Below are 23,546 nucleotides of genomic sequence, written 5' to 3'. Positions count from 1 at the left end.
TATTGTAGGGATGGGAAAGTGTTAGTGTTTAGGTGAGATGTTTTTAAGTCTGTGCAGCATAACTCTGTCATTTGAACACCATTTCCTAAGTTCCTTATTGTTCTTCTGCTGTGTCATGGGAAATAGAATTTACTGATGCTGGGAACGTGTTAGGTGACATTCTCAGGATATCCTGTGGCTTAAAAGGCTATTTTTTTTTTTTTTCTTAACCAGGTAATACTTTCTGTGATGAGATATAATTTGGCTTAAATTTATACTTGATAGTAAGTTTTGAAATGCATGTGCACACTCAGTACCCTTTAGGACATGTTTCTTAATCTAAGTTTATGACGTATCTAGTAGTCTTTTGTAGGAGATTTAAAATGTGAAGTGTGTGTGTGTGTGTGTGTGTGTGTGTGTGTGTGTGTGTGTGTTTTCCCTTGGGAGGAGTTCTTAGTCGTCTACCTTATGCCTGAGGAGGTCCTCCCAACCCACCATTCCCTCCCCCGTTTTGGAGTTACTGGTTTAGATGATTGGTTTTTCTTTTTACATAAAGCGTGAGGGGTACATGGGTGGCTCATTCGGTTGAGCATCCAACTCTTGATCTCAGCTCAGGTCTTGATCTCAGGGTCAGGGGTTCAGGCCCGTGTTGGGCTCCACCCTGGCGTGGAGTGTAATAAAGAAACACTAAACTTAGATACGGAGAGTGAGTTGGTGACTTAAATTATCTGATGTGCTCACGTTATGAATTATCATTAAATTTCAGTGACTGTACTTTTTTTTTCTTTTTTTTTAATGGTTATTTTTGAGAGAGAGAGAGAGAGAGAGCGCAAGCAGGAGAGGGGCAGAGAGAGGGAGACAACAGAATCTGAAGCAGGCTCCAGGCTCCGAGCTGTCAGCACAGAGCCCGATGTGGGGCTCGAACCCACGAGATTGTAACCTGACCCGAAGTCGGATGCTTAACCCACTGAGCCACCCCTCAGTGACCATACTTTAAATTTCTCGAGGTTTTCTTTGGTTCATTTTCACACTTTGTTTTCATTATTTGTATGAAATTTATATTATTTCACTATTTATATCTCTCTAATCATTGCTACCCACTTTATGGTGTTTTCAGATTGTACTCTTGAGTTCTTGGGTACTAAGCTGTTTGTTTTGATTGCCAACTTTCCATTGTGGTAGATACTTCCTCATCGGGTTTAAAGTTGTATATTGTGGGCTTGCTTTTGATTGGGGTAGATTCTTAAAGGTTGAGCTCTCTTCCCCTGAGTGCTTCTCCTCTGTAGGGTAGGGACTAGATTTAATATTAATTTCTTGGCTAAGGATTCTTCTACCACACAAGCAGCGTAGGTTCAGACTCCTAACTCATACCTGCTCTCCCTTTGCACCCCCAGCCCCTCCCTGAGTTGCCTTACCTGGTCCAAGAGTCAGAATTTTTGTTATTTTCTTACATGGAGAAAGGCCCTGGGCTCCTTAATCAGGGGTTTCGACCCTGGTCCTCTGCCTCTCCGAGGTCACCAGCAATAACTCATGTTTCCTTGTCTGTCTATTAGGGCCTGTGTCCAGGACTAGTAATCCCTTAAGCTTTCACAGCATTTATTCCTGCGTTTAAAATTTGATTGGCGGGGTGCCTGGGTGGCTCAGTCGGTTGAGCGTCCAACTTCAGCTCAGGTCACGATCTCACGGTCCGTGAGTTTGAGCCCTGCGTCGGGCTCTGGGCTGATGGCTCAGAGCCTGGAGCCTGCTTCTGATTCTGTGTCTCCCTCTCTCTCTGCCCCTCCCCCGTTCATGCTCTGTCTCTCTCTGTCTCAAAAATAAATAAAACGTAAAAAAAATAAAATAAAATAAATAAAAAAAATAAAAATAAAATTTGATTGGCATTCTCTCTGTAATTCTGGCTCTTGGGAATTTCCCCTTCTCTCTTTCTCTCTATCTTTTCTCTTAAAATTTCTAATTGTTGTCTATTTTACTCAACATTTCAGTGTTCTGTGTGTTTGTTCTGGGGTTGTATGTGTGTGTGAATCTGTGTTACTTTTGCTTACTGTGTTGCCAAAACCATATGGACTATGTTGTAACTTCTTTCAATAACTCAATTATTAAAAATTAAACAAAAAAACCACGCTGTCAAAGATACTATTTTAAGTGCCTAAAAGGGAGTAGGAAGCAGTTTTATACCTGCTCTCAATATTTGTGGTTGCCAGAGATGAGACATCTCAGACACATGCCACATGTAACTTTTTTCTTTGTAGGTTACAAGTGATTACCATAGAGTCCCATTCTAGTTCATAATATTTAACTGTGTATTAATTTTGAAGTACCCAGTATATTTTATTTGAGAATCTGCACACAGAGCTTGCTACAACCGGTGAAAGCTTTCACGTGGCCTCATATTTGTCTTCGTCCCCCCCCCCCCCCGCATGGACGATGATTTCTTCCTGCCCCCGGCGGTGGTCCCTGCCTCTGCGACTCCACTGCACGTGGAAGGGCAGGCCGTGGACAGGATAAGGGAGAGAAAGATGGAGAAGCTGGAGAGGAAAGGGAGGAAGCAGGCAGCACGGGTGACCGGAAGGTTGAAACCTTTTGCTCCAGTGCTCCCCGTTCTCTCCTGGGCCTCTCTCTGCCCCAGGCTCTGCCTTTATTCCCCAGCGGCTCACCTGTACCTCCCTTCTCCACACCCCTTTTCTGTTGGAACCTCTCACTTTGTCCCTTTGTCATCCCCCGGTAGTTGTCAGCAGTAGGCTCATAGCCCGTGCTCCTGTCCCCAGGCCTGGACAGCAGTGCCGAGGAGGAGGGAAGCTGGCGTGAAGGAGCCTCCGTGTTCAAATCTTGGGCAACATTCAGCAGCAGAGACGGTGCATCTCACGAGGTGTACGGGGCATTTCCTACTGGCAACTTGAGTTCTTTCTCTTTTAGAACAGTGTATTCATTTGTCCATTTAGTCAACAGTGTGTAAGTGAATGAGCCACGTAGTATGCTGGGGGCTCAGGTGGAAATACGCTTTTGTCTTTCCTGTTTCAAAGGGATCTTTAGTTTTTTTTTTAAATTTAGAATTATGTTATATTTGACTCTTGTAATTTCAGCATCTGTTTATTTCAAAACTTTCGGAAAGAAAGAGGCAGCATGGTATATTAGAAAGGCTTTGGAGCCTGACACATCAGAGTTTGAATCCTGTTTGTGCCACCGACTAGCAGGATGATCTTAGCAATTTGTCTGAGCTTTCTGAACCTGTCCCTCCACCCCCGGAAAATGGGAATAATAGTTATTCTGAATGACAACGAAAGTGAACGAGAATGTAGAGACAAGTGCGTATAGCATAGTATTTGGCCTCGACAGGTCCCGGTGAAATGTACCTGCCAAATCATTTATCATCACACAGAGTTTGTCCTTAGCACTAAATCGTTTTCTTGTCCAGAAGTACTTTAAAAAATGGGGTACATTCAGACGACAGTGAAGGGATTTTTTTTGAACATCGAATTCTTGAAATTGGGGCAGGTTTTCAGAATGATGCGTAAAACGATTACTTCCACGTTGGTGTGTCCTTCTCGGGCCAGCTGTGACACAGCGGTGCCGTGACTTACAGGCCTCGGAATCAGTGGGGGTTAATAACATGTACCGTAGGGAGGTTTTGTGATAAATTAGATGTTAGACTGGATGCTAACTCGGACTAGCTGTGAGCGGAAACACAGGTTCTGTACCATCACATTCAGGGATGTTCAAGGAACTCAAGTCAGAGATGCAGCCAGCGAGCAGGAAGCCGCCGGAACCTGAATACGGGACAGATGTCACAGCTGTCCTCATCTTCGCTGCTCCTCGTGCATGCACTGTGCTTTTTTTTTTTTTTTCTCTTTCTGCCTTTTTCCGGTGATTTTCTCCTTTGCTTTCGGCCACGTGGTGGGCTGCTTAGCGCAGTTCCTGCTGCGTGTATGTGCTGCCGCTTCCAACCATCTGCAGAGACGAGCGCTTTCTGATCCGCGGTTTTCAGCTGTTTGCCCTACGGCTGTGGTCAGTACCCCACTCCGGCGCACGTCGCTGAGGCTCCACCGTCTACACTTGACCTTCCCCTGAGGAGCAGGGGAGGGTTTTCAGAGCAGGGGAGGGAGGCAGCGTGGCACATGTCTCCAAGAGAATGTGCCAGAAGTGACAACTCCGAACTGTATGGCGTTAAACAGTCAAGCTGTTGCTGTCGTCAGATGGCGTAGTCGCTGGGGAGACGTCGCTGAACGTCATGCACTCAGTGTAGATGTGTCTGTTGTCTAGAAGCACAACAGTTGAATTCTGTGGCCCTGGTTTTTGTCAGAGGCAGTAATATAGTCGTATTAAATCTTTCTCAGTTATTGTAATGAATATAAAGGGTTTTTTTTTTTTTGTAATTTGTCATATATACAAAATGATTTTAACCACACTGAGTGTCTCGAATGGCCTTGTGGTGGATAGAATTCATGACTTTTTAAAAAATTGTTATTTACGGGGCGCCTGGGTGGCGCAGTCGGTTAAGCGTCCGACTTCAGCCAGGTCACGATCTCGCGGTCCGTGAGTTCGAGCCCCGCGTCAGGCTCTGGGCTGATGGCTCGGAGCCTGGAGCCTGTTTCCGATTCTGTGTCTCCCTCTCTCTCTGCCCCTCCCCCGTTCATGCTCTGTCTCTCTCTGTCCCAAAAATAAATAAAAAACGTTGAAAAAAAAAATTAAAAAAAAAAATTGTTATTTATTTTTGAGAGAGAGAGAGAGAGCATGAGCAGGGGAGGGGCAGAGAGAGAGGGGGACACAGAACCCGAAGCAGGTTCCAGCCTCTGAGGTGTCAGCACAGAGCCCCACGCGGGGCTTGAACTCGTGAACCGTGAGATCGTAACCCGAACTGAAGTCAGATGCTCAACCGACTGAGCCCCCCAGGCTACCCCTTCATGACTTTTTTCATACTTACTTTTGTTAAATATAGCCAATGAAATTTTGGCACTAAGTTGCATGTATAATCAACTTTTTTCAAACGCAACATAGAAATAAATATTCAAGGAATTGAAATTGTGAATTGTCTGGTTCTATGTCATAATTTCATTGAATTTGTGAACTCTCAGCTCTAATGTGGTGGGGAATCTTTTAAACCGTCCCAGACATTATGAATGGCGTGAGAGGTAACTACATACCTCTCCAGAGATATTTAATAGTTCTTGTTCCTTGGTCATTTCTACCACAAATTAGAATAATCAGAGATGTAATTTGCCTCAAGTGTCAGCTGTCAGCACCCTGTTTCTGGACTTCTGATTTAGCCTTGGGAGGAAGTAAATTATGTGTGAATGATAACCTTTGTTTTGTGATCTTGTTATATAGTAGAAATCACAGCTCCTTTTAAGTGTTGGAGATGGCGTTATAATGTTTTTAGGCTCCCATTTTCAGCTCTGATAGGGCCTGTGTATATCAACCCACCTTGTCAACTTTTTCTTTTTTTGGAAGAAACCTTAAAGCTTAAAGGAAGCTTTATTGACATTTAATTCATACCAAACAATTCACTCATTCGAAGTGTATACTTCGGTGGTTTTTGTCATATTATCTTACTAATTTTTAACATTGTGGTAAAGTATATAAAGTTTGCTATTTTAACCGTTTTTAAGTGTACAATTCATTAATTGCATTCACTTCATAATGTCATACAACCATCACGACTATTTATGTCCCAAACTTTTTCATCATCCCAAAGAGAAATTCTGTAATCATTAAGCAATTAACCCCCCCTTTTCTCCCCTCTCTCAGCCCCTGGTAACTTCTGATCTGCTTTCTGTCTGTGAATTTGCCTATTCTAGATGTTTCATATAAGTTGAAGCAAACAATATTTCTCTTTATGTCTGGCTTATTTCGCTTCGCATAATGTCTTCAAGATTCATCAGTGTTGGAGCCTGTATCAGTTTCATTTCTTTTTAACGTTGAATAATTTATCATTGTATGTATATACCATGTTTTGTTTATCCTTTTATCTATTGACGGACATTTGGGTTGTTTCTACCTCTTGGCTATCGCGAATAATGTTGATGAACCTTGGTGTGCAAGGATCTGCTTGAATCCCTCCTTTAAATTCCTTTGTGTGTATGTCTAGGGATGGGATTGCTGGCTCATAAGGTAAATGTTTGTTTAGCTTTTTGAGGACCTGCCAAACTCTTGGCTAAAGCAGCTGTCCTCTCTGCATTCCCACCGGCAATCAATGTATGGGGCTCTGCTTTCTCTACGTCCTTGCCAGTGCTTGTTTATTAGTACTGTTTTTTACTATAGCCATCCCGGAGGGCGTGTCGTGGTGTCTTGTGATTTTGGTTTGCGGTTCCCTAATTCTTGGTGATGTTTAGCATCTTTTCATGTGCTTATTGGCTCTTTGTATATCTGTGGAGAAATACTTATTCAAACTTTCACCCAATTTTTGATAGTTTTTTTTTTTTTTTTTTGTTATTGAGTTACAGGAATTCTTTATATGTTTTACATTAATCCCTTATCAGATATATGATTTGCAACTATTTTTCCTCATTATGAGTTGTCTTTTCTCTATCTTGATAGTGTACTTTGACGTACAAAAGTTTTTAACTTTGATGAAGCCCAATTTACCTCTTTTTTCCTTTTATTGACTGTGCCTTTTGGGTCATATCCAAAAAATCATTTTGTGTCCTGTCTAAAAAAATCACGGAAGTTTCTCCCTGTGTTTTCTTGTAAGAGTTTTATGGTTTTAGCTTGGACGTTTAGGTCTTTGATGCATTTCAAGTGAATTAGAAGTAACTGCGATCCACGTTCACTCCTCTGTATATGGACATCTAGTTTTCCCAGCACCGTGTGCTGAGAAGACTGTCCTGTCCTCAGTGAATGGTCTTGGCAACTCTGTCACAATCAGGTGACCATATATGTGAGGGTTTAGCGGGATCCGTGTCAGTTACATCCTTTGGCTTTAGTCTTTGTTAAAGGTGAACAGATCGGAGTTTATAGCGATGTCGGTCAGATGAGTTGCAATCAGAAGGACACGTGAGAGGCCCCCAGGTATATATTGTAGCTAAGTAGGGTCATGAGGACAAATAGAATAGTGAGAAGCTCGTGAGCCACGCTTATTGGTACTATGTGAATAGAACACGGTTCTGAACTAAGTAATCATCGGTAAGATGATTGTTTTACTTAAGGGATCAGGTTGCTTCATTATGTATGTAGTAGGTTGAAGGGCCTGTAATCAACCAGTCATTTACTCTTCTCAGGAACATGTCTTCAGGGAACTTTGTTTTGGTGAATAATGACTAGTAATGATTTATTTTATTCCTAAAGTTGTTCACAGTTCATTTTTTCATGACCAATTGTTTTCATCTAACTGGATCACTAAAATTAAAATAAAGGCATATCAATAGGTTTAATGAAAGACATCATAGTTTCTCAGATTGGAAAGAATATCAAGTTGTGAAAAACTTCTGGCCAAACAAGTCCATTTTTGAGCTAACCGTTTTCATTAAAATGAATACTGTTTTATTCACATTATACAAAACTTAAAATTTCTTACTAAAAATTTTTCCTGTGTACATATATATAAAAGAGTTTATAAAACTTTCTGTGCAATTCAAAAAATGATAATAAGAGGAACATCTCTCTGTCCTTTGATCCGGCTTAAGAAATGGGATATGAACAGGATCTTGGAAACACTCCTGTGCGTCAATGTATTTCTCTCTTTTTTTTCCAGAATAAATCACCATCGTGAAATTCCTTGCTTTTTTATAGATTTATCACTTGTATAAGTTCCTGTAGAATATTTCTTTTTGCCTGTTTTTGAAGTTTATGTAAAGGAAATCCTACTGTATGTTTTCTGTGACTTCTTTCCCAAGTAGTGTGTTTTTGAGATTTATCTGCATTGCTTATGTTAACCTTAAAAATAAAAGTTATTTTGCTTGCAAAAATGTTTCTTCAGGGGGCGCCTGGGTGGCTCAGTCGGAAGCGTCCGACTTCCGCCCAGGTCACGATCTCACGGTTCATGAGTTGAAGCCCTGCGTCAGGCTCTGTGCTGACAGCTCAGAGCCTGAAGGCTGCTTCAGATTCTGTGTCTCCCTCTCTCTCTGCCCCTCCCTAACTCACGCTCACTCTCTCTGTGTCAAAAATAACTAAACTTAAAAAAAATGGTTTATTCAGGAATAGTAGAGAATTGCCATTCAGGATATGCAAACTATAGTCAAACTATAGGCAAGTCCAACAAACTGAGGAGAAGCACATTATTTTATAGATAAGGAGGAGGAAATTAGGAGGGAGTTGTTTTGAACAAAAGTCCATTTGGAGAAAAGCAAGAGTTCAGGGTGGTGGTTTCTCACTGGCTGAGCTGCAGGCGTGATCATTTCTTGTAGGAGACGCTGTGCTGGCTCATCTTTCCCTGGATCTTTTCTTGTTAACGATTTTTGTTTTGGGGCCTGTGGTTGACATTCAGTGATACAGCTCCCCCTTCCTGCCTCCCCTTCTGCATCCAGAATCCACTCTAGTGATGTTTCCTTTTATTAATTTTCACACTTAAAATAGCTATGGTTTATTTATTTTCATGTCCTTATATTACTTGATTGCATGAATGAACCACAATTTATTTATCTTCATGTAGATGGACGTTTGTTTCCAGGTTTTCATTATTATGGGTAATGCTGTATAGTACTGTCTTTCAGTTCCCATATGCAAGTTTCTTTAGGTGCTGTATGTATCGAAGAAGGAATCTCTGGATAGTAGGATATGCACATGATCAATTGAAATAGCTAAATGGGAAACTTAAAGTGGTTATATTCATTTACATTCCCACTAGCAGTGGACAAGGTATTATTCCTCCCAACACTTGGTTTTATTGACTTTAATTTTTGCCAGATGTCTGAAATTGTCATTGTGGTTTTAGGTATATTTGTTTGATTACTAATGAGCTGTCTATCTTTTCATATGTTGTGGGCCGTTGTGTTTTCTTCTCTACGAAACACACAATTTTTCAATTGGTTTGTTTGTTTTAAGTGGATTGGTAGGAGATCGGTATGTATTCTGAGTACCAATCCATTTTCATTTATATGTGTCACAGTTAATTACTCCTACTTAGTGTCTTTTATGGTGACTTCTGATGAAAAAAAATTCTTAATTTTACATGGTCAAATTTTTAGATAATTATTTTTTAGATAAACTATACTGACCTTGATTTAAAAATTCTTCTGTAACCCAGAGTCATAGAGTCTTGTATATTGCCTTTAAACAACCTGGAATGACTTTACTTTGTGTATCGTGTGACATGCTATTCCAGTGGCATTCCTTTCCCGAAAATGACCATTGTCCCGAAGTCATGTGTTAAAATAGTCCATTCTTTTCCCACCATTGTATTGTGTCAGTACTATTATAAATCATGTCCATACGTGTGTGAGTTGCTTCTGGGCTCTCTGTTTGTTTGGTCTTTTTGTCCATCTTCTTGGCACACATACTATTTTAATTACCATAGTTTTTTAATAGTGCAAGTCTTTTTTCTTTTTCTCTTGTTTTTATTTTTTGTCAAAAGTGTCTTGATTATTCTTGTTTTTTTGTTCATCCTTGTAAATTTTATTTTTAACTTTTTTAGTGTTTATTTATTTTTGAGAGAGAGAGAGAGACAGACAGACAGCGTGAATGGGGGAGGGGCAGAGAGAGAGAGGGATAGAATCGGAACCAGGCTCCAGGCTCCCAGCTGTCAGCACAGAGCCCAATGTGGGGCTTGAACCCACAAACTGTAAGATCATGACCTGAGCCAAAGTTGGGCGCGCCACTGAGTGAGGCACTCAGGCACCCCTTTAAAAAGCTTTTTAAGTGTTTATTTTTGAGAGAGAGAGAGAGAAAGAGAAAGAAAGCGAGCGAGCACATGTGAGTGTGAGAAGGGGAGGGGCAGAGGGAGAGGGAGACACAGAATCTGAAGCAGGTCCTTGTAAATTTTAGAATTAGCTTGTCAGGTTCATGAAAACCCTGGTTGGGATTTTCATTGTAATTACATTAAATTGCAGATCTGTGTGTGGGAGAATTGACGTTTTAATGAACTAATGCCTTCCTATCCAAGTACTTTTTATTTGGGTCTTTAACATCTTTCAGTAAACGTTTGTAGTATATTAAGGACAGATACAATTTTTGATAGATTTATTGATAGATACTTTCAAAAGTCCCATCATAAATATGTTTCTGGATGATTTTCCAAAAATTTTTCTGGTATATAGGAGTGAAATTGACTTTTGCATACTATTTATGTCCAGCAACTTGCTTGACTCAGTTATTGCATTCATGATGTGTGTTGATTTTTTTGTGGGTTTTTAATTTTCTCTCCGTGCTATACCTTTCATCTCCACGACTTTTTTGTTTTATTACTGGTGGTTTGTACTCTTAATCTCCTTCACCTGTTTTGCCCATCCTCCCACCCACCTCCCCTCTGGCAACCATGGGTTGGTTCTCTGTAATTAAGAGTCTGAGTTTTGTTTGGTGGGGGGAAATATATGTGAAATAATTTACTTGCATTTAGAGTGGAAAACTCACTTTAAAATGTTATGGATCATTTCATTATTTCAGTTTGAAGCATATTTTTGTGGAAGATGAATTTTAATACATAAATTTCCTCAAAATCGTTTGGAGTATAGTTGACACACAATGTTACATTAGTTTCAGGTGTACAACGTAGTGTTTCCACTTCTGTTTGTGTGATGCTGTGTTCACCACAAGTGTAACTGTCGTCTGTCACCATCCGATGCGATACAAGATCATTGACTGTATTGGCTACGCTGTGCCTTTTATTCCCGTGACTTACTGATTCCATGACTGTAAGCCTGTTTCCACTCCCACTCTCACCATCTCCCCCACCCCCCTTCCCCACGGCAACCATCAGTTTGTTCTCTGTTTACAGGTCTGATTATGCTTTTTGTTTGTTTATTCATTTGTTTTGTGTTTTTAGAATCCACGTATAGGTGAAACCATATGGCATTCGGCTTTCAGTCTGACTTACTTCACCTGGCATAATGCCCTCTAGGTCCAAACATGCTATTACAAATGGCAAGACCTCATCCATTTTATGGCCGTGTAATCAGCCACTTATGGCCGAGTTGCTTCCGTATCTTGCCTATTGCAAATAATGCCACAATAAACGTTACATGTCTTTTTGAATTAGTGTTTTTAATTTTCTGTGGATAAATAGTAATGGAATTACTGGATCATGTATTATTTCTATTTTTAGTTTTTTGAGGTACCTCTATTTTCCATCGTTGTTGCACTAATGAATATTCCTCATCAATATTTGTTATTTCTCTTTTTTTTTTTTTTTTTTTTTTTTTTTTTGAGAGAGAAAGCGTGAGCAGGGGAGGGGCAGAGGGAGAGGGTGAGAGAGAATCTCAAACAGGCTCCACGCCCAGCTTGGTGCCCGATGTGGGGCTCGATCTCACAAACCATCTGCGCATAGTAACAGCTTGCTTTCTTCCTTTTCTTACGTCTGTTATTTCTTTTCTTGCCGCACTGACTTGTATCATTATTAAAATGCTAAGTAGAACTGATAATAACAATTATTTTAATAGAATGCATCCTTATTTGCCTCCTGATTTTAAAGAGAATGTTTTTAACATTTTACCTTGTAAGTGTTTTGTTTGCTGTTCTGCAGTGCTGCTGTTGTCGCTATCAGTTATCAGGCCATGGAAGTTTCCTTTTGTTTCTCATTTGTTAAAAGTGTAGTTTTTAAAAGTGGCAAGAGGGGCGCCTGGGTGGCGCAGTCGGTTAAGCGTCCGACTTCAGCCAGGTCACGATCTCGCGGTCCGTGAGTTCGAGCCCCGCGTCAGGCTCTGGGCTGACGGCTCGGAGCCTGGAGCCTGTTTCCGATTCTGTGTCTCCCTCTCTCTCTGCCCCTCCCCCGTTCATGCTCTGTCTCTCTCTGTCCCAAAAATAAATTAAAAACGTTGAAAAAAAAAAAAATTAAAAGTGGCAAAAATGGTTGTATAATTTTATTGAACAGGGTTTGTATTATAAATATATTTATTAAGATACTGATATTTTCTTCAATCTGTGTATATGGTGAGTTATGTTAATCAGTTTTCTAATATTAAAACAACTTTGTATTCTTGGGATAAACTCAATTTGGTCATGTCATTTTATTTATATATTGATTAGCTTGATAATTGGTAAGTTTTTTTACATCTGTATTCATGAACAAACTTACCTGTATTTTTGGTATGAGATTAGGATGAAATGATAGCTTTCTCAGTTTATTCTTTGGAAAGTTTGTTTTAATATGGGAATTACCACTTTCTTAGTGTGTATAGTTGAACTTGCAGGTAAAGCTGTTCAGGATTGTAATTTTCTTTGTGGAAGATTTTTTACATTACTGATTCAACTTATTTATTGGCGAGTTCCTATTTTCAGTTTTGAAAAAAAATCAGTTACTCTTTCTAGGAATTTGTTCACGGCTACATTTTTGAATTTATTGGCATAAGCTTTTAATGATACTCTTTTACTACCCATTTAATCTCAGCAGCATCTGGAGTTTTGTCCAGTTTCTCATTCCTAATAGTGACTTTTCAGTTGTTTTTATTGTTTTTCTTCAGTGAACCATCCTTTGGTCTTGTTGAACTTACCTATTATATGGTTATTTTAAAATTAATTGATTTTATTTATTTTGCTTTCCTACATTCTTGTTTTCTTATACTTTGAGTTTATTCTTTTGGTCTAATATTTTGTGTTGTCTGCTTAACACCTTAATTTTTAAGCTTTCCTTCTTTACCAGTGTAAATGTTGAGAGCTTTTCCCCCATGTGGTATATACTGGTTTAGGTTGTGTTCTGGAACTTTTGATGTATAGTATTTTGTTACTATATAGTTCTTAATATTTTCTGATTATTTTATTAATTTTTCTTCAAAATTGTTTTTGGATATCAGAGTTTATGGTTTTTCCTGGGAATCTTTCTGCTATTGATTTCTTTTTTTTTAATTGTTTATTTATTTTGAGAGTGAGCGCAGTGGGGGAGGGGCAGAGAGAGAGAGACAGAGACAGAGACAGAGACAGAGAATCCCAGGCAGTCTCTGTGCTGTCGTTGCAGAGCCTGACAGGGGTGTCGATCTCACAAACCGTGAGATCATGACCTGAGCCAAAATCAAGAGTTGGATGCTTGACTGACTGAGACACCCAGGCGCCCCTCTGTTACCGATTTCTAATTGCACTGTACTCCTGTAATTTGGTTTTTATGTTCCCAATACTTTGAAGTTCTTTGGAGGTGGTTTTATGTCTTGGCATATTATCAAAATTTGTAGCAGTTTTATGTGTGTTTTAAAATGATATTCTCCAACTCCTCAGTGGTGTATTATAGACAAGGTGCTCAGGTTTTTTGTTTCTTTTTTGTTTTTGTTTTTGTTTTGGTCTGCTTGAGCTGTCAATTACTGAGAGAGTTACAGTAAAATATATGAAGGTGAGTTTGTTTCTTTTATATCTGTCAGTTTGGCTTTACCTATTTTGAGCTTATGTTGCTGGCCTGTACATGTTTAGAATCATTATGTCCTGGTTAGTTCAACATTTTTTTTTAAGCAGTATGTATGCCTCTTTTTAATCTCTATTCTACTCATGCCTTTCCCCCCAATATCTCTTTTGTCAATTATTAATATGCCTTAGTTTTTTGGTGGTGGGAGGGGTTAATATTACCCTCTACTTTTTCTGAAACTTTGCATAAATTTGGGGGAGAACCCACTAAAACAAGAAAAAACGCCACAGAATTTTAGAGAGCACTGGCAAATCTAAATATTATCTACTTGGAAGAATAATTGTAAAATGTGCAAACTTCCAGCATTATTGGTAAGGGAAAACAATGAAAATAGATCCAAATATACAAAATTAACACCTAAAAAGGGATCAAACCTATCTTATAGATTTTTTTAAACAAAAGAATCTTATTTCACTTTACTCCAATGAATTTAAAAATTTCAGCGTAATGTATAAATTTGTAGAAAAGTGTAATTAACACAGTTGTCGTAGGAAGAAATTGAAAACATGAAATGGGCAATAATGTGAAAGAAGTCAATTATCAAAAGTCCATGAAAGGATGTTTTCACTAGCACATGTTTTCAGACCTTATAATCAGTCTCTGCTTTCTTCCTCTAAAAGTTGTGTAGTTTTGTTTTTCACCTTGAGCTCTTTAAACGACCTGAATTTTGTTTAGAGAGTAAGCAAGGAGAGAAAGCTACTCAACTTATTTAATGAGGTTGATTTGTCATTGGTCCTAAAGCAGATGAAGACAGTATAGAAAAAAGGTCATTGTAGACCAACATTATTTATGAACACAGATGTAAAATTTTGAAATAGAGTCAAAGCAAAGCAATGTCAGGAGTTTATTAACTAAATACACCCAAGTATGGTTTGTCTCAAGGCATATAAAGATGGTTCAACTTCTAAAGTCTTTTTAAGTAATAGGCCAAATTAAAAGAATGAAATAGAAACCCAGATCTTAATGGAGATTGTAATTAACAGTCCCACCAGCCCTGTATAAGACTACCTGTTATTCACACACCTGCAAACACTTGGTGGTTTCCGGGTTTTTATTTTCGGCACATTTGGTAGGTAAGTAATAGAATATTTCTAGTATGTTTATTTGCATTTCTGTGATTTCTTGTGAGTACCATTTTCTGTTTATTAGCCATTTGTAGTCACACTGAAAAATTTAAATGGAAAAGTAACACTGCATAACTTGTTTACTTGAGGACAGGGACTACTTATCTTTTGTATCTCTCGCATCTTATAAAGTGGCTGGCATACAGCAGGTATTAGAAGATACTTCTTGAGTGATGAGTAACTGATTAGTAAAGCTAGGAGCCTCCCGAAGAAATCTGTGACTTAACTCATTTTTGAATGCTTTTAAAAATAGAACAGTTTTGCAGTGTCAAAGAAATGGGATTTTTACTAGCAGATTCCAGGATGTAAAGAATAGATAGGACTGTTTTTTAAATTTCTTTCAATGCTGTAGGTTCCCACAAAACTTGGATAATGGACAAAACCTATCATCCTAATTACACATGACTGTAGCGTATTCATTGGCTTGGTGCTTTCCGGATATGTGCTACTGCACGGAAAACTTAGCATTACTTCTTGTTTGCATACTGTTTTGTACCTTTGGTATAAAAGATCATTTTAGCAGCCCTTTGCTTTCCGAAATTATATTTCATTTACTCTAGTTTTAAAACAATAGCTTCTTTTCCTGCTTTGCAATACCATCTCAGAGGTTTGAAAGAGCTATGTCTTTGACCTTTTAGATAAGATGTTACCCAATAGGAGGTGTACATGGAATTATTCTCGAAGAACTGAGCTAGATTGCAAATAACTGTAGTGGTCTGTGATGAAATGCTGTTTTTGGATTTAGGGTCAATAATGGGACAAGGATACAGAGCATATACTTTATTTGGGCTCAGGTTATTTGGAAGTCTTGAGGTGGGGAGACATACAAGGAAGTAGAAGATGTGTTTGAACAACCGTGGAGTGTTACGTTGTAGGCGGCCGTGTGGTGTTTTAGCTGTAGCTGGCAACTAGACTAGCACTGGCCTCATATTGCCTGGCTCCACATCTTTATTTTCATTTCTCTATTCCATACCTACCCTCTTACCCAGGTATTTCTGAAATGTTGGTATAGAAGCTGGGAAAGGGCGGGGGGGGGGGGGGACACCAGTGTCAGATTCCTGCTAGACTGATGGATAGATAGATCACTACTCTTCCCTCCTACACCTTTGCAAATAGTTTGTTTGTCAGTAAAATTCCCTCAATTTATGATCTATTTTTTTCCTTCTGTGACCCTGACTGGTGCACAGTGGCCACAGTCTCAACCATTTGTCCAGTCCAGTTTGTTCACAACCAGGACGCCTGAGTCATTTTATCAAGGTGCTCACTTCGCGTGGCAGCGTGGTTTTGGGTCTTGTCTTTCCAGGGTGAGATCTCCCATACCTTCGTTCGGAGTTGTTGTTCCTTTGACCGTCATCTTCTCCGCTGTGTGGGTTCCAAATGCACAGCAATCTCCATTTCCTTTCCTTATTCTCTAAAGGTAAAAGACTGACACAGAAATCTCTACTAGACTGAGATGTGTGGTGTGGAATGGGCTTCTTTTCTAAATTACTTAGTAGGGCCAAATACCTTCAGAACAAATCAAATTTTAAGGACTGACGGCTCTATTTCAGTCTCCTACAGCTCGAATAAATATGACCCTTGCTCCGTGGAATAGAGCTGTACCCATGTATGATGACCTTTTGTTTTAATTATCACAAATGTTTTACTTTGATATTTCTTTTAATGTTTATTTAGTTATTTTGAGAGAGTCCACACATGTGAGCAGGGGAGGCACAGAGAGAAGGGGAGAGAGAGAATCCCAAGCAAACGCTGCACTGACTGCGCAGAACCCCATGTGGGGCTCGATCTCCTAAGCCATGAGATCATGACCTGAGCCGAAATCAAGAGTCAGACTGAGCCACCCAGGTGCCCCATAAATGTTTAATTTTGATGATGTGCCTTTGATTTAATTTGGGACACTTTAAAAAAAAATTGATTTCAGGCGTAGAATTTAGTGCTTGATCACTTACATATAATACTCAGTGCTCGTCACAAGTGCCCTCCTCAGTGCCCATCACCCTTTTAGCTCATCCCCACCTCCCCTCCAGCAGCTCTCAGTTTGTTCTCTCTAGTTAAGAGTCTCTCTTATGGCTTACCTCCCTGTTTTTATCTTATTTTATTCTTCCTTCCCTTCTCCTATGTTCATCTGTTTTGTTTCTTAAATCTCACATATGAGTGAAACCGTATGGTATTTTTCTTCCTCTTAATTTCATTAGCGTAATACACTCTAGTTCCATCTGTATCATCGCAAATGGCAGGATTTCATTCTTTTTGGTGGCTGAGTGATATTCCGGTGTACTTATATACCACATCATCTTTATCCATTCATCAGTCGATGGACATTTGGGCTCTTTCCATAATTTGGCTATTGTTGATAGCACTGCTATAAACATTGGGGTACGTGTGCCCCTTTGAATCAGTAGTTTTGTATCCTTTGGATACCTTTGGATAAATACCTAGTAGTGCAGTTGCTGGGTCCTTGGGTAGTTTGGTCTTTAACTTTCTGAGGAACCTGCATACTGTTTTCCAGAGCAGCTGCACCAGTTTGCATTCCCACCAGCAGTGCACAAGGGTTCCCCTTTCTCTGCATCCTCGCCAACATCTGTTGTTTCCTGAGTTGTTAATTTTAGCTATTTTGACAGGTGTGAGGTGGCATCTCATTGTGGTTTTGATTTGTATTTCCCTGATGATGAGTGACGTTGAGCATTTTTTCATGTGTCGGTTGGCCATTTGTATGTCTTCTTTGGAGAAATATCTCTTCATGTCTTCTGCCTGTTTCTTAACCAGATTATTTTTCGGGTGTTGAGTTTGACAAGTTCGTTATAGATTTTGGATATTAGCCGTTTATCAGGTCATTTGTAGATATCTTCTCCCATTCCGTAGGCTGCCTTTTAGTTTTGTTGATTGTTTCCTTTGCTGTGCATAAGTTTTTTATCTTGATGAGGTCCCAGTATTTCACTTTTGCATTTGTTTCCCTTGCCTGCAGAGACGTGTCTAGTAAAAAGTTGCTATGGCCAAGGGCAGAGAGGTTGCTACCTGTGTTCTCCTCTAGGATTTTGGTGGTTTCCTGCTTCACATTTAGGTGTTTCATCCATGTTGAGTTTGTTTTCCTGTATGATATAAGAAAGTGGTCCAGTTCCATTCTTCTGCATGTTGTGTCCAGTTTTCCCAGCACCATTTGTTGAAGAGACTTTTTCCCTTGGATTGGAATATGCTTTCCTGTATTTCCTGCTTTGTTGAAGATGAGTTGACCATATAGTTGTGGGTCCATTTCTCGGTCCTCTATTCTGTTCCATTGATCCATGTGTCTTTTTTTTTCTTCTTCTTCTTTTGCCACTACCATACTGCCTTGATGGCTATAGCTTTAAAATACAGCTTGATGTCTGAAATTGTGATGACTCCCACTTTGCTTTTCTATTTGGGGACTTTTCTGGTTCCGTACAAATTTTAGAATAGTTTGTTCTAGCTCTGTGAAAAATTCTGGTGTTATTTTTATAGGGACTGCATTGAATGTGTAGATTGCTTTGGGTTGTATAGACATTTTAACAGTGTTTGTTCTTTCAGTCCATGAACGTGGAATGTTTTTCCATTTCTTTGTGTCTTCAGTTTCTTTCATAAGTGTTCTATAGCTTTCAGAGTACAGATCTAATTTTTACCTCTTTGATTAGGTTTATTCCTCATATGTTTTTGGTGCAGTTGTAAAAGGGATTGATCGATTCCTTGATTTCTCTTTTCCTCTTCTTCATTGTTGGTGTACAGAAATGCAACAATGTGTGTCCTGTGACTTTGCTGACTTCATGTGTCCATTCTAGGAGACTTCTGGTGGGGTCTTTCAGGTTTTCCATGTGGAATATCACTTCCTCTGCAAAGAGTGGAAGTTTGACTTCTTCCTTGCTGATTTGGATGCCTTTTATTTCTTTTTGTTGTCTGATTCCTGAGGCTAGGACTTCAAGTACTATGTTGAACAACAGTGGTGAGAGTGGACATCCCTGTTGTGTTCCTGACCTTAGGGGAAAAGCTCTGTTTTTCCCTATTGAGGATGATATTAGCTGTGGGTCTTTCATATATGGCCTTTATGATGTTGAGATATGTTCCCTCTAAACCTACGTTCTTGAGGGTTTTTGTCAAGAAAGGAGGCTCTATTTTGTCAAATGCTTTTTCTGCATCTGTTGAAAGGATCATGTGGTTCTTGTCCTTTCTTTTATTAATGTGGTGTATCACACTGATTGATTTGCAGATATCCATACATAATGACCTTTTAATCACATTACTCCTTTTTGTGTGAGAATAAAGAGGGACATGAGGGGAGGGAAGGAAGCAGATCTAAATTTGTCTTAGAGGCAGCAGAATGTACATTGATTCTGTAATTTAAAAAAATGTCAATTTATCCTTTATAATTAATAATATGTCTAAATTCTTTTCATGATATTTAAGGCCATTTATGTTTTCCACTTTCCATCTTCAATTTCTTTGCATTTCTTCTCAAAATTCTATAACGACAATGGATTATTTCGTGTTACCACCTCAAATTAATTTCCCTCCTCTCTTCATTTGCTTGTATTGCCTCCTGTGCCTGGAGTGTCTACACTGCAAACCCAGGCAAAGTAGCAAAATTCTACTTAGTCCTCAAGATCCAGTTCCTGTGGTATATCCACGAATTCTTAGTGTTCTGTTCTCGCTCGTCTGAAGTACTTTATGTTTACCTCCATTAGAAGTCTCATCACATTGTTACATTTTGTACGTGTGCCTACTCTCTGTCTGTCCTAAAGCCTCAGAACTTCTTGAAGGAAGGTACCGTATTGTAATCTTATTTGTTCAGACTCTGGTGATTGCCACCATGCTTTGCATAGTGTAAACTCTTGCTGAGGGTGTGTTAAAAGGATAAATGAATGAATGTGAAAGAAATCTGAATTTTCTTGGCTGAAACTCCCTTGGGTACCATGAAATTTGCTTTTACTTCTCGGACATTTGTGTTCAAGTATGTGTCTAGCATTGAGAGTTAGAATATGCAGAATGTTTAGCATGAAAATAAACTGGTCTCGTTTGTACCTCCCTGTTACTTTGCATTATTTCATATGTTATTAGGTGTTTAACAATATGTTCTCAACAAAAATGTATTCACATATAAGAAATAAAGGAAATTGGGGCGCTGGGTGGCTCAGTTGGTTAAGCATCTGACTTCCGCTCAGGTCATGATCTGGCAGTTTGTGAGTTCGAGCCCCATGTTGGGCTCTGTGCTGCCAGCTCAGAGCCTGGAGCCTGCCTCGGATTCGGGGTCTCCCTCTCTCTGCCCCTCTCCTGCTCGTGCTCTGTCTCTCTCAAAAATAAATAAACATTAAAAAAAGGAAAAGAAATAAGGGAAATTGTTTTCTTATGGATATTAAATCTATTCTCAATATGGTGTGATGGGATTATGAAACACTTTGACTTCATTCTTAATCATAACTTGAATTTTTGTTGTTTAAGAAATACCATTATATGTACCTAATTTGCATCACATTTCATTAAGAAAGTGACTAATGTTGCTCTTTTGTTTCAGCCAAACCATTTACTTCTAAAGTGAAACAGATGCGTCTACATAGAGAAGACTTTGAGATATTGAAGGTGATTGGTCGAGGAGCTTTTGGAGAGGTAAGAAAGAGAGTTTTTATAAAAGTTCTGCTACTTGGTTTGGAAGTGATTTTATACAGTCCGTGAGGCAATTTAACTCAAGTATGATTTCCTTGCTGTCGTAATTGATACAATTGATCAGAAAATATATTAGAGTTTTGAATGAAATATTTCTGCGTGGAATTATTTTCCAAGATATTTTTCTTCTTCATATGTCAACGTAAGGTTGAGGATGCTTCTGGACTCTCTTCTCCAACGGCTTGTCTCTCGTCGTGCCACTGCCACACTTGGCTTACGTTACTCTAGATTAAGAAGTTTCCGTATCTGGTAGTGTATGTCCTCCAACATCCTCCCTCTCCTTCTCTGTTCTTGGCCCTTTATATTTTCATGTAATTTTACAGTGAGTATTTCAATTTCAGAATTACTCTTAAAAATCCATACCCATACATCTGCTTGAATTTTGATTAGGATTACGCTGAAACTAGAGATCAGTTTGTAGAGGCACCCGGGTGGCTCAGTCGGTTAAGCTCTGACTCTGGATTTGGCTCAGGTCATGATCTCTCGGTTCATGAGACAGAGCCTCCCATCGGGCTCTGCGCTGATAGCGTGGAGCCTGCTTGGGATTCTCTCTCTCTGCCCCTCTCCTGCTCGTGCTCCCCCCCCCCCCAAATAAATGAATACCCTTAAAAAAAACAAAAAAAAAAAACTTCTTTAGACATCAATTTGTGGATAATTGACATCTTAACACTAGGTCAGCCAATCAGTGAAGGAATGTGACATTCTTTGTTATTTTAATTAGAATTGTTAGATTTCATTTTCTAGGTTTTTTTTTTTTTTTTTTTGCTAATAGTTAGAAATATAATTGAATTTTGTTTGACTTTATACCTAGTAACCTAGCTAATTTTACTTTTTCAATTATGAATTGTGTTGGATTTTAAGATGTCTTATCAGCATCTTTTGAGACACTTAAGGCTTTTCTCTCTTGCTCTGTTAATGTATTGAATTACCCCAGTTTATTTTCAAATGTTAAACTAACCTGGCATTTCTAAGCTAAGCCCAACTTTGTATTACCCTTTTTATGTTTCCTTGCTCTTGGTTTGCTCTGTGAACATGTGTACGTGCTTAGGATCCTTGAGAGAAATTGGCCTGTAATTTTCCTACTTAAAATCCTGATCAGATGTTGGTGTTTTGATTATGCTGGCCTCATAAAAAGAGGGAGGTATTCCCTCTTTTACCATTCTCTGGTAGAGTTTGGGAAGATTGTTATTATTTTTTCCTTACATGTTTAGAAGATTTCACTTGTAAAACCGTGGGCCCTCGAGGTTGCTGGTGACACTGTGAGATTATGTATTGAATATCTGTAGTGGAAATCAGACTGGTTTGGATTGAGTCCATCCATGTCATCTAATTTTTCACACTTATTACTCTATTGATTATTTTTACCTGTTACTTTTTTCATTTGTCATGCTAGAGCTTTATCGGTTTTGTTATTTTTTCAATGAATTAGCCTTTGCCTTTTGAATTTTTCTGTTGTAGATTCGATTTCTGTTTCAAAAATTTCTGCTCTTAATATTTTCTTCCTTCTATTCTCTTTGGTTTTAACTTGCTATCCTTTTCATAGCTTTTGGAGATAGATACTTACAGCATTGATGTGTAGCCCTTCTTTCCATATGTGTATTTAAGGCTATACATCTTCCTCTCAGCAGCTTTAGCTACAGCTGATAAGTTTTATCATGTCATGTTTTCATTGTTATTTTGCTCAAAATACAATGTGATTTCCAGTATGATTGTAAATTTCCACTATTTGTGTGGTTTTTAAAAATTTATTACTTAAGAAGTTTGTTGCTCAATTTCTAAATATTTAGAGGGTTTTGTAGTTATATTTCTGTTACTGAGTTGCAGTGTAATTCCGTAACAGTTACTGTGTGATGTCAGTCTTAAAATTTTTTTTTTTTAACGTTTATTCATTTTTGAGACAGAGAGAGACAGAGCATGAACGGGGGAGGATCAGAGAGAGGGAGACACAGAATCTGAAACAGGCTCCAGGCTCTGAGCTGTCAGCACAGAGCCCGACACGGGGCTCGAACTCACGGACCGCGAGATCATGACCTGAGCCGAAGTCAGCCGCTTAACCAACTGAGCCACCCAGGCGCCCCTGTGTGATTTCAGTCTTTAGAAATTTGCTGTGCATTGTTCTAGAAATACTAATTAGGTTAAATTCATTAATCTTGTTTAAATCTTCCACATCCTTCATTATTTTCTCTGCTTGATCTGCCATTTCCTTATTTATTCTTTATTTTCTTTCTTTCAGTTTTCACTGATAACAAATATAAAGTTATATCTCCCTGGTGATTAACTCTTTTATCATAGTGGAATGATCCTTGTCATCTCTAAGTAATGCTTGTGGAGTTAAATTGTCCTTAATTTGACATCAGTAGAATGATTTCAGCTCGTTTTATTAACATTTGCATTAAATATCATATTCCTTCCTTGTAGTTTTAGCTTTTTAGAATCTTATGTATGTTTACTGTTAAGTAGAATATAGTTTTTGTTTTGTTTTGTTTTTTAAAGTAAATTCCACCCCCAATGTGGGGCTCAAACTCATGACCTTGAGATCAAGAGTCGCATTCTCTACCAGCTGAGCCAGCCAGGCGCCCCAGTTTTTGTTTTTTAATCCACTCTGATAATCTCTTGTCTTTTAGTTGGAGTATATAGTCAGTTGATATTTAGTGTAAATACACTACGTACTATAATTTTTTTTCTATATTTGTCTTGCCCATTCTGTATTATGTGTCTCCCAATTCCTGGATTAATGGAGTATTTTAAATTATTTTTTCTCTCATTTATTAATTTCTTAGTTTTACTTTTTGTTGGTTTCCCAAGAGATTGCCACATGTGTCTTTGGTAAATTTGTGTTTTGCCGATTCTCATTTACCTGACTTCTACCTTTTTTGTCATTGCTCTTATGTTTTTAGTTCTACATATATTTAAAACCTTAAAAATTACTGTCCCTGTTCACATGGGCTTATTCATACATTTACATTTTCTCTTGCTCTTCATAGTCACATACTTTACATTCACATACTTCCCTTTGATACCATTTCATTTTGACTTAAAAATTCTGTTTAGTATTTCATCATGTTTGATGATAAACTGTCTGCTTTTATTTGTCTGAAAATATGTTTCTTTTAAGGTCTTAAAATTTTTTAAAAATTGAGTTATATGCATGCCTAACTCAGTGGATTTTTGCATTTGCGTGAACTTGTGTCACCATTATGCAGACCAAGATAGGCATGCATTGCCTCCTCTATGTGAGTAAGTACCTCCATATTAACCATCTCTGCTGACTTTATCACCGTAGACTTATTTTACCTGTTTTTGAATTT

The 23,546-nt window shown here is 38.6% G+C and overlaps 1 protein-coding gene across 4 annotated transcripts in view; it reads left to right on the top strand.

Annotated features, from left to right (window-relative positions):
* The window catches only part of CDC42BPA (CDC42 binding protein kinase alpha), a 322,688-nt gene that overhangs the window by 49,575 nt on the left and 249,567 nt on the right, over positions 1–23,546 (top strand). For all 4 annotated transcript variants that reach the window (XM_049635114.1, XM_049635113.1, XM_049635116.1 and 1 more), the window contains exon 2: positions 20,090–20,181. In XM_049635114.1, coding sequence (XP_049491071.1) covers positions 20,090–20,181 — 92 coding nt within the window. The remainder of the gene's footprint in view (positions 1–20,089; positions 20,182–23,546) is intronic.

The sequence above is a fragment of the Panthera uncia genome, chromosome F1, assembly GCF_023721935.1.
Source record: "Panthera uncia isolate 11264 chromosome F1, Puncia_PCG_1.0, whole genome shotgun sequence".
Taxonomy (NCBI): domain Eukaryota; kingdom Metazoa; phylum Chordata; class Mammalia; order Carnivora; family Felidae; genus Panthera; species Panthera uncia.
Note: the sequence above shows the minus strand (reverse complement) of the source record. Positions and strands in the feature narration are given on the sequence as shown.